Genomic DNA, 12,389 nt, shown 5'->3' with positions numbered 1-12,389 from the left:
GTGAAAGTGAAGTAGCTCAGTCGTGTCCGACTTGTAGCGACCCCATGGACTGCAGCCTACCAGGCTCCTCCGTCCATGGGATTTTCTAGGCAAGAGTACTGGAGTGGGGTGCCATCGCCTTCTCCAGGAATTAAGCATTAAACACGCTTAAAACAGAAGCTTCATTACAACAAAGACGGGGTAGGCTTTGATGTCAATAAGCCAGAGACTGAAAATGCAAATGGAATTTAAAACCCAGCATGGGTCATAATATTGCATCAAAACAAATCAAACATGGTATTTAAAGATGCCATTAAAATTTTAAGCATATATAATCATGTTTGATTAAATCATCTTATTATATATATAAGCATCTGAATATCTTTAAATAAATAATGTCAGCTAAAATTCAAGAACTGATGTTATATACAAAGGAATCATTAAATATTAAGGTCTTAAAAAAGGTATGACAGTGTAAAATTTTTATAAGTAAAATATGCTTTAATCACTACATCTAATTATCCAACAGTGGAATGGCCCTTCAAATAAAAATTTTGCCAAGTTGCTTAATTATCAAATTAAATAGATTTTATGAAAAGATAATGCTAAACCCATAATAGGAATTAGCAATTAGAAGGTAGAAAAAGGGAAGATAAAACACAAATGAGCTGGTCAGGCAATGAATGAAATATGACACTAGACTATACAACTAAGAAGTGAGTTAAATTACTCTGGGTTAAATTTTGAAGATGTGTATTACTGCTCCTCCTGTCATACTCACATCTCTGTGCCCACTACTAGCGGAATCATGGAGTGGAGTGTCATCATCTAATCCTTGTGTGTTAACATCTGCTCCAGCTGCTATCAGTATCTTAGCAACATCATAATATCCCACGTTGCAAGCTTCATGCAGTGGTGTCCAACCTAAAGTTACAATATTAATTGAACATATGGTTCACTTCTACTAATTCAACACATATGCTTTTAATATAACCATGTGTGATACAGTAATTCTACATGTACACAATACAGAAGGAAAAAGGAATGATGAACAAGCTACTGAAAATAAGTACCTAAGAAAACCACTAATTTTACAGAAGGTTCATCCACAGTAATATTATTTCCCATGAAAGTGAAGTCGTTCAGTCGTGTCCAACTCTTTGCAACCTTGTGGACTGAAGCCTATCAGGCTCCTCCTTCCGTGGGGTTCTCCAGGCAAGAATACTGGAGTGGGTTGCCATTTCCTTCTCCAGAGGAGCTTCCCGACCCAGGGATCAAACGTGGGTCTCCCACATTGCAGCCAGACGCTTTACCCTCTGAGCCACCAGGGAAGCCCCATTATTTCCCATGGGGCTAAATTATTTGACAAAAGTATTAAACTAACATTTAAGCTTACCCGATGAATATAAACTTGCTATAATTTATAATAATCAACTGAATTATAAAATAAGAGTAGAAAAGGGCAAAATAAGCTTGTTAGGGTCTTGCAATAATACAGGATATTAAATAGAGTTCCCCATATACAGCAGATTCTTGCTTATCTATTAATATTTTATATACAGTAGTGTGTATATGTTAATCCTAAAAGTGAAAGTGAAAGTGAAGTCGCTCAGTCATGTCCAATTCTTTGAGACCTCATCGACTGTGGCCCATCAGGCTCCTCTGTCCGTGGGATTCTCCAGGCAAGAGTACTGGTAATCCCAAACTTCTACTAACTTATCTCTTTCCCCTACCCAGGGCTCTCTCATATGCCTTTTTTTTTTCTTTCTTCCATATACTCTTGATGGGAGTGAAAATGGATTAAAGATCTTTCTTTTGGAGGGTTATTTGCCTGATTTTCAAAAAAACGGACAAAATTTTTTATCCCAAATTAGATAAAAAATTATATGGTAATATGCCAGCTAAAACAGAAGCTTAATATTAAAGAATCTGAGTGACTACTGACATGGAATTGTAGTAGAGATCAGGGTTTCATGTACAAACTCCAAAATAGTTTTACATTAAAGTATACTTTTAGAACACTTTTATTTCAGAAAGAGGAACAAAGAATGTTGATTAAATTATAATCAGAGTCTGTTTAGGTGATAATCTCAAAATTTTAGATCCTGAGTATGTCTTTAATTACAAGTCTTACCTGCAAAATCTTTCACATTCACATTGGCCCCTAAACTTATTAGTTCTTTGACTTGTTTTACATCTCCTCGAATAGCTGCCATATGTAAAGGAGTTTCACCACGCTCATTTCTTTTATTAACTTTATCTTTTTGTCGAGATGAGGAACTGGGAGTTTTCTTTTGGGCTGGTGTTTGCGATGGATGATTTGGTGTGGAATCTGTAAGAAAGAAAAGTTTAAAGTTCTAGACTAAATATTTTGTTCATGTAAAGGTTTTTACAGGTAATGTGCTAATTTCTTGGATTGAGGGAGTACCTTCTCACCCAAACAATCTGACACTAGACTTGGATAATCTGATAATGACCCAGAGTAGATCTTCCTTTAGGGTTATCAAATACTGCATGTGCCAACTAAGAAAAAAATGTTTCACTCTGTCAATTCTACCCTGAAAGTACTTGCTCAATGAATAATTTGATAAACTTCAAAAAAATCATTTTTCATGGCATGTTATGATACTATTTTAAGACTTAAATGAAATGACACTGAAGGCTAGAGTTTACACCTCTTACTCAAAGTACTGGACTCAAAGTATGTATTCCAGCATTAGGTACAAATTAAAGTCATAGATGATTTTAGTATGAAATGAAGCTTATGATCCGTAAGAAATGAGGACAGTCTAGAAAAAGGCCTTTAAAAAGGGGCTGATAAAGGAGGGGAAAATAGTGCTTTGCTTTGATTTCTATCTTTTGGTATTTGTTCCAGTTTCTCTCTCAAAAACAAGAAAGTTAAACTGCATGACACTTAAAAGTCCTCTCCTCCCCATTTCAGAACTAAGAAAAACACAAAACGAAAAATAATTTCTTAATCAATTAAGGATTCGAGACATATGTACAGTGTTAATAATTCTGAAAATTTACAACTATTTAAAAGATACAACAGCTCTAAGGAAAAAAAAGTCTACAGAAAATAATTTTCCAGCATCATATAATGACTTCCTTGCAAACTGCCATGATGGGAATGATAAAGTATTATCCCTCTTTTCTCAGTAAGAAAAAAGTTTAAAGTTTACTTTTTGATTTTTAATGTACATTGAGTTGGTTTATCTATGAATTTCTATAACATACACTCTAGAAGTACACGAATCTTGTCTAATTCATCACTGTATCTCGACTGCTTAGAAGACTTCCTGTTACACAGTGTACTTACACAAATTTGTTGAGTGAATACATGATTATAATAATATTTATAGTTAAATTATTTATTTAGGAAATTAGTGATTGAACTTAAAATAAATTCAAACAACTTGCAAGGAATTAACTCATACAAAATTTTCTCAGCCATACCAAAGTAATATAACACAGACAAAATAACAGTAGTACTACCCATAATGGCAATCAGAATAAACGTGGGAAATAAGTTATGTAATGGATAAGACTAGGAACTTTAACAACCGTATCTATCAGCTGGCAAACAGGTTGATACTTCAAAAGCTTTCCCCTCCATACATGTATTAATAAGGAGGACTGATATACCCTTAAATGAAAAGAACAAAGTGCAGAACAGTATTACAGTATTAATCTTTATATTTAAAAACAAACAACAACAAAAGATATGTTTATATGTTTATATCTAAACAACTGAGAAGAAATTATGAAGGGCTTGAAGCTCAAAGGGAGAGGTTACTGGAAACGAGGAAAGATTTTTAGCTTCTTGCCTTACTGCATTAATTACTCTAAGGATAGAGGTTCATAGTATTAAATGACACTTTTAAGAAACAAAAGTTTTCTCATCTAGCTATTTAATCTGAGTCAAAGTCAACACTTTTCAAATGTTCAGAAACATTTGAAGTTTAACACTGTAAATAACTTTGATTTGGCCAGTCTCCCCAAGTTGTGGGTGGAAAGGCAGAAGAATAACCAACACAACATGCCCCCCTTTAAACAGAAAGCCCTAACACACTCTTGTTAGTGAAAGATATAGATATACTTACGTTTTAATGGAAACTATGATCTATAGAAACTCTAAGAATTTTACCAAGTTGTCCCATTTTTTAATAACAAAGAGCCAACACTGGAAAAGTTCACTAGAAAAACTGTGTTCTTGTCAATGCATTTCAACAGGGTCTGTCATGTTACCCCAAGTGTTATACAAAGATCCCTGAAGAAAAGAATTTTTCTTCCAAATTTTTGGAACTTTTCTTTCTAAAAGAAAAAGATTTCTCCAAAGAGATTTACTTTCTTCTTGCATTGCTCAATGAGAACTTTATACAACTTAAAACTCTTGGTTTTAGCTACCAGAATGTATAACTAAGATCACTGCTCAATGTAGTAACTATCCCAGCCCAGCTGTCTGGACCTTATCTACCTTTTAAAGTCTTTTAATAAATGAACAAGTTCATTGTTTGTTCCTTCTTTGTCTTCATCCTGCTGGTAAGCCATCTTTAATCATTTCTGGAGGGCAAACTATTGATACTTGAATAAACACACACACACACACACACACACGAAGCACAATATCTTAAATGGAAACGTGAAATGAAACATGAAATAAATTTACATAATACACTGCAGATATTTTTCTTTTGAAAATAAATTTTGTTGTTGCTGTTGTTCAGTCATTAAGTCATGTCCGACTCTTTGCAACCCTATGAAGTGCAGCATGTCAGGCTCCTCTACCCATGGGATTTCCCAGGTAAGAAAAATGGAGTGGGTAGCCATCCCGTTTTTCAGGGGATCTTCCCAGACCAGGGATCGAACCTGTGTCTCCTGCATTGCAGGAAGATTCTTTACTGTTGAGCCAACACGGAAGCCCAAAATAAATTTTAGCAGATCTTAAACAATAAAACATGAATTATACTCTTGCTTCTAAAAGCATGTGTAAGACTACCAGCTTACAATAGAGTGCTAACTATAAAAGTACAGTATAACTATAAACCTAGAAGCAGCTCTATAGAAACTGAAGTAAAACTTTCTGCAGGAAGGTAAAGGCACGCACAGTTCTACAACTGTGTGTTGCAGATTTCTCATGTGGACTGATCCAATTCTAAATTACAGTTGACCCTTGAACAACTCAGGGATCAGGGGTACCCACTCTCCTCACATTTGAAAATCCATGTGCAACTTACAGTTGGCCCTTCAAATCCAGAATTCTGTATCTTCAAATTCAATCAACCATGGATCATGTAGCAGTATAGTATTTACTACTGAAAAAAAATCCGTGTGTATATGGACCCACTCAGTTCAAACCTGTGTAGTTCAAAGGTCAACTGTACTCATTTTAGCTGACAAACATTTATTGAATGTCTGCCAAGAGCCAAGATCCCTGTTCCTGTATACCTTTTCATCTAGCAGATGAGACAGACAATAAACAATTGTCACACAAACACATGTTAAGATTACAAATTTATAAGAAACTGATTAAATCTAAGAAAGGACAAACATTTAAAGTAGTTAAAAATAACTGTCAAGATACAGCTACAGTGTGAAGAAAACCACAAACACACAGGTCAGTGATGGTGAGTGTCACCTGGACTGTTGTCCCGTGCTGTCATCTGCATAAGAAGTGCCATCTGCTTTCGCTCTGAGAGTGGGTAACCAAAGAGAATGCTAACTGGAGTGGACTTCTTAGTTCCAGCTTCCTTTTTGGTTTTCTTCTTTTCTGGACCTTCTTTCTCTGGAATTATTAATAAATATGTAAGAATCTGAATCAAATTTAAGCACTCAAAAGTAAAGCATAAGGAGACTTTTTAAAAATAGATGATACATGTTTATGAGAAACAAGAGTAACAGAAACTTGCAATAGGCAGACAAAAGAGCACTAGGGTTTTATTACATAAGCAATTTTCTCCCTGAATGCTTTGAAAAAACATCTTAATTATATAATTTTCAGAAAATTAATTAACATTTGGAAATTTAGTCCTAGTAAGATCTGTATTTTAATGATCAATTCTATTAAATAACACTTCAAACATTCCTTAGCTTTACATCTCTGAAACTCCTTCATTCACTTTAATCTTATTCAATTATTCCTAAGCCTGTATAGCAATATTCCTTCACATTACCTCCCTAATTCCACTAATAATTTGTACATCCTCTAAGGAGCTGTTTAAGACAAAGCACATCACACGGAGTAATTACGGAAAAATAACACCAAATCACTCTATTGCAGTTACAGGATAGTTGAACATGGAAGACTATTAATCAAAGCTGAAACTGAGCAAAATTAAAGATTCTATATGTGTGTGGAAAGGGGCTGGGGGAATTAAGAAAGATCCTGCAAAGATTCAAAACTGTCTAAAAATTTTTCAAAGAGATTTGATCCACCATAAAGCCAGTTCTCAGATTTAGCTGTTTGGCAAATCTCTGGCAATGGAGCCAATATTCCCCGTTATAAGCCAGAAAATTCAGATGGAACTGGATTCCACAGTTCAAAGAAACATAGGTGCCTGTTACTCCTTCCTTAAGGACATTTCTGGGAATTAATTCAAGTGGCCCTGTGAGATGAGCTGCCTGTTAACTGTCTAGGCATCTATTTCCTGGAAAATCCTGTACCAATATCTGGGATCTACTGATCCAGGTTTGCAGTATACAGAGGAACTACAAAACTATAAATAAATTAATAAAAATTGTAAACAAATGTAAAATAGCAAAATGAGCACAAGAAGACAAGGCTTAGTAGTCAATACTGTTGTTTTTCTCACGTAGATGTGGCCAGCAGTTAGACTACTCCAAGAGATAAGCATTTATTGATCTAGTAACTTTCAAGAAATGAATAAAAGTTTGATACTATTTATATATTACTGTATTATAAAATCCTATAGTGTGCCACTTTAAGTTAATCAGGACAAACTGGCATCCTAAGGGCCTGGAAAAATCAAAGGGCCTGCTTTTATACTCTGCTGCCCACAAATCACCCAAAATTCAGTAGCTCTGAAAATGTCCATTTTGTTGATATTTGCAGAATTTTACACAACAGAAATAAAAAATTCCAAGATTTTTAAAGTCAGCCTTTATTAATAGTTCTAATATATTATTTTCTTACTTTTCATTTCATTAATGATCCAATTAGTATAAAGCCCATTTTAGCAGTGTTATACCTAACTTACTCAATTTATTATAAACCCCTAAATAGGTCTTTTGGAGAAATCTATTTTTTCCTGAAACACATTCTTTTTCCTAATAATGTTCTGTATGCTTTGGTTCTCAGAATTAATAAGGAACCACAACTGTTGTTTTAATAGTTGTCGATCTGAATACCAAATCTTTAAATATAATGAATGTACTTCTCACTTAAATTAAAATACTTATAACAGTTTAAAGAAAGTTGTTTTAAGAAAAAAAGTACAGTTTAGTAATTAGAAGAAGCAAAATAAAAAATACATATCTATCCTTAAAACACTTAAAATTTTGGAAAAAAAATTTTCTTTTCTCATTTGCAAACTCTTGATTTCTGGTTTTAACTGCATTTTAGTAACACAATGTTTTAAGAAGAATATGCTTGAGGACTTCCCTGGCAGTCTGGTAGTTAAGACTCTGCACTTCCAATGCAGGGGATGGAGGCTAGATCCCTGTTAGGGGACTAGGATCCCATGCGCCATGAAGGAGTGGCCAAAAAAATTTTAAACAGTAAATTCAGTAAGATTAAGATCAAAAAGCAAAAATCAGTTATGTTCCTCTATACTTGCAACGACCTCCTAAAAAAAGAATATACTCTAAAGTGATACTCAGTTTATAGCAGAAAAACTTTAAATAATGAATTCATTATTAAAATTCCATGCTGCCAAATGAACAAAGATACTATATTTTGGAAAGGAATAAACAAATTGGATATATTCCAAATGTTCAATCAAAAACTCATTACTAACATTCATATGAACACATTTTTTCTCTGAGTTACCTCAGCCATCTGTCTTGAGTTCATGCTTTACATGAGATATGAAAATAAGGTAGGTGAACAGTAGCTGGTGTAAGATAGATTAGAGATAACTTTATACCATTTAAAAAAATCATAAATCTTGGATTAGTATGTCCCAAAGTGTGCTTTTTCATGTTCAAACCATTCAACAAAACTCTGTGAAAGCATGGATTCTTAACAACTGGACCACCAGGGAAGACCACCTTGGAAGAGATTTTTAAAGAAAAATCCAGGTGGTTCACTTAAGACTAAAGAAAAACAGATACAGCCTTTTCAACAATCCAGTATGCTTTACTTCAAGGTTCAGAGGACCTTTAGAATTACAGAGATATCTCAGTCTTATAATCCTGAAAATTAGTGCTTTCTTCCCATGTCTTATCAGAATAAACAGAAAGCTCAACACTGTCACATCTCAATTAAGTATACTGAGAAGAGACAAAAATGTTTTTCTTGGGGAACTAGTTCATAAGCCTACCAGTGTCTCAGAAATATGACATTTTCCCACAAAGCAGTCACAGTATAAGGAATGAAACCATGGGAGCTACAATTCAAATACAGATGGTTTTGCAATATCTAGTTTCTGACAGGTGAGTGCTTATATCTTCTGATTTCCAGCCATGACCCTCAGACCACAGGCAATTTCATCACATACCGCTCTTTTAGGTGTGCCTTGGTACTCAGGGGCCCCATTTTAGGAAAGTACCACTAACTCCACCATAAGTGTAGATCTGTTCAATTTAATGCTAACTGTAGACAAGCCATTGCCAAATTTTGATAACTAAGTATTACTGACTTATCAGGTCAATTGACAGTTTTTGGGATAATTTTAAGAATAATTACTTTGCTGTATACCAACTCCACAAATTTATAAAATAAATACAAAGTATATTAGGAACAGAAATTTTTAGTTTTTACAGTTAAAGGCCATTTGCTAAAAATGACACTGAGGGACTAAACAATATTTTACATTTAAAAAGTTCAGAGATAAGAATGTAAGCTAATTAAAAAGTAGAAAAAAAAAAGAATCAAAACATCTAGCTAATTTAGTTTTCACATACTAAAGGATACATTTACTCTTTGATGGCATTTCTCCAGGAAACTTGGTGTTTTAATTCATTTTAAAATTCAACAGGGGCAGCAAAAAAGTCAACAGACTAAAGAGGTCAACTGAAAAAATTTTTAATGTTTTTAAAAACACTGCATGCTTGAAGAGTAAGATGACACTGTCTACGAAAATCACTATGTGTGGTATAACGTGTGAAGGGCGTACAGCTAAGAGATGGAGGACCAGGGCACGTTCCCACAGGGGTCACTGCTCAGCACAGCTCCAAGGTGTACAGCTCTCATACTCTTCTACATGAATGGGTCCCCAGCTGTGCTGCATGCCTGAGTGGCTGTGCAGGATCCTGCTTGCAGCATCCACACAGAACATGTCTTGGACATGGTACATGGGAGCTCTCAAATGAAGCTGTAAAATTTTATGTCACTCATATAGTCACTTATTCAACCACAGACATCTATATGCTGGTTTGAAAATAAGTTATTTCTAGTACAAGAATTAATTATAAATGTGACAGAAACCACTGGCTAACAGGAACCCCTGATAATCTAGTTACCTGAGCATGTCCTGTAAGAAGATATAAGTCTCTCCCCCCAATTCTCACTTGTATGTCCTGGGTCTGAATCTACAGAATGAGAAGAGACAGGAGAAGAGAAAAAAGCATACGAAGGGAAATGCAGAATTCAACAAACCAACATTTTTCAAAAGACCACAATGATGTATCACTGTTTTTCCAAAAGATTACTTTTAAGGTAAAGCCAAAAGTACATTTAAAACACAGGTTTGGCCAATACCTAAGATTTCAGTTTCTTTAGTCTTAAAGCTAAAAAAGTCAACTATGTAGGTTGCGGTAACAGTTATTACTGAGGCTGCTTATTAAAACATATCATCTTTCTTTAGAATATTTTTTCAATCTCTGAATATTGATAAAACAGACAGTACTCTTAACTGCTTTTCTGTTTAGAATTTGCCTTTACAGAACTTGAATAAAGACTTGAATCATCCTTTTTGTTCTACGAATGCCAAAACTACTCAGAAGACAATAGAACATTTTGGACTACAGTATCATTCCAGACCAAGTATTTCTATAAACTATAAACATTTCAAATACTATGAATTATTACACTGACCACCTCTTAGAAAGAAAGCAGGCTAAAGCAAAACAAAATTTATCAACTAAGAAATGGAATGCTGCCTAACAACTCAATAAATTAGACAATTAAGAATATGGAGAACTGATTTTTGACAGTATGGCCAGAGCAAATATTTTTACTTACAAATAAATGCTACTATAACTTAAAATAATATTATTCTAATCTTTACAATCTCAATTTATTGGCTCATAGTTTTCTTTCCAGAATGATTACTATAAACATTATTCATGAGTTCAGTTAGGTATAAGTAAAAAACAAAAATATTGGGGGAAAAAAATTTAGAGAACAAATAACTCCTAAACATAACATTTGCAAAAAAAAAAAAAAAAAAAAAAGCCTAATAGTGATGAGAAAGCTCACTCAATTGAAAGGGAAATGATTAATAAAATAACATTTAGACCAATTCTAGAGCCAATGGGTAAACAGATTGAATCACAAGCCTTTCAATAAACAATTACATTTGCTTTTTGTAATTGTTAACAAAATCATTAAGTTAACAACTAGAAGAATTCTATGAAGAATATTTGACATTTCATTTCAAGATAAACAAAAATTTAAAAAGACCTCCACAGGTTGCAAAGCAAAGTGGCAACTAATATGTTGCACCAACAAACTGAATTAAATGGATAAGTGAAAGCAGATCATATTACTGCGATCAATTAAAGAACAGTGGATAAAATAAACTTGCTTTCAATTATATTCATTAATGTAAGGAAGTAGTTTAATAGTTTATCCAAACCTTCCTTTGGAAGTAATTAATCTATCCTGGCCCCACATACCCATTGGCTTTTACTCAAATAAGTATGCTCATATTTGGGGCATCTGTATATGTATTCTATAAAGACTTAATTAAGAAGCTAGAAAATTATCAGGGGGAAGGGACAAAAATAAATCTATAATAGACTATCTCCATGAAAATCACCAAAAGATGAGTATCCTTATTAAGCAAAACACTAATTTTATCTGTTACTTTTAACACAGTTATCAGAAAAATAACATTTGTTTTTTTTTTTTTTACAAGTTGTCTTCTCCAAAGTTGCTTGAGTCATTAAATAGGGTAGGTCCTTCAATGGGATCAAAGCCTCAGGAAAGCAGGCCTTAATGGATGGCCGGCAGAGACTGAATTCAGAGCATGTGAACACACTCTACAACTGCGACCATGGCCTTGGGGAATGGAGCATACTGTGCCTCTATGCATCTTCTCCTTCCACATTTATTCACACATTACTTACATATGCCACTAGAAAAAACACAATAAGCAAATAGATAATGCTTATAAGAAGAAATAAACATTTTTTTAAAAGAATGTTGTATTTTTTTTTTTACTTAAACATGCAAACTAAAATGAAATACTACTGGTTTATCACTATAGATAATTAGATCTATCAAACCTAAAAAAAAAGCAAGTGCCCTGATGTTACTTGAGATTAAAGAACACAAATGTACTGCTAGAAGACTCTGTAACTACATATAATTATTTTAGAGAAATATCATAGAAACATTGTATCCTTTTAACCCTATAACCCTACTCTTGGAATGAATAAGAAAGAAAAAATTCAGGGTATAACAAAAACACAATCTGGAAAGATACTCTTATGGCATTATTCATAACAAAATAATTCAAATGTAGGCTGGAGGCCAAAAAGAGACTCACTCATGTGTAGCCTCAAGCAGTCAAGTTCAGTACTTTCATGTTAAAGAACTCTTATGGCATCCAATGAATGCCATTAGGCTAGGAAAGAAAATTAGTATGATTTTATGGTGGACAGAGTAGGAATAAAGTCCACTCAGTAGAAACATTAGCAACTATTAAAGATAACAGCAGTTATCAGTTATTAATATTTTGTTGCTTTTTAGTTGCTAAGTCTTAGTCAACTCTTTTGTGGCCCCACTGACTGAAGCCTGGCAGGATCCTCTGTCCATGGGATTTTCCGGGCAAGAATACTGGAGTAGGTTGCTATTTCCTTCTCCAAGGGGTCTTCCCAACCCAAGAATCAAACTCATGTCTCTTGCATTGGCAGGCAGATTCTCTTAACAGTGAGCCACCAGGGAAGCCATATCAGTATTATAAGGTGCCTACTTTAAATATTCATTATCCTCTTCCTATTAATAGGAATACCCCAACTTTGATTAGAGTGACAATATACCCAGCTCAAAAATATTCAACTTT

The 12,389-nt window shown here is 34.0% G+C and overlaps 1 protein-coding gene across 2 annotated transcripts in view; it reads right to left on the bottom strand.

Annotated features, from left to right (window-relative positions):
* The window catches only part of ANKRD12 (ankyrin repeat domain 12), a 98,975-nt gene that overhangs the window by 37,625 nt on the left and 48,961 nt on the right, over nucleotides 1-12,389 (bottom strand). The window contains exons 4-7 of one of the 2 annotated variants that reach the window (XM_018039381.1): nucleotides 9,622-9,690; nucleotides 5,618-5,764; nucleotides 2,114-2,311; nucleotides 761-903 (exon numbers count right to left, since the gene is read on the bottom strand). In XM_018039381.1, coding sequence (XP_017894870.1) covers nucleotides 761-903; nucleotides 2,114-2,311; nucleotides 5,618-5,764; nucleotides 9,622-9,690 — 557 coding nt within the window. The remainder of the gene's footprint in view (nucleotides 1-760; nucleotides 904-2,113; nucleotides 2,312-5,617; nucleotides 5,765-9,621; nucleotides 9,691-12,389) is intronic. The other variant, XM_018039382.1, reaches the window with a different exon arrangement.

Source organism: Capra hircus, chromosome 24, assembly GCF_001704415.2.
Source record: "Capra hircus breed San Clemente chromosome 24, ASM170441v1, whole genome shotgun sequence".
Lineage (NCBI taxonomy): Eukaryota > Metazoa > Chordata > Mammalia > Artiodactyla > Bovidae > Capra > Capra hircus.
Note: the sequence above shows the minus strand (reverse complement) of the source record. Positions and strands in the feature narration are given on the sequence as shown.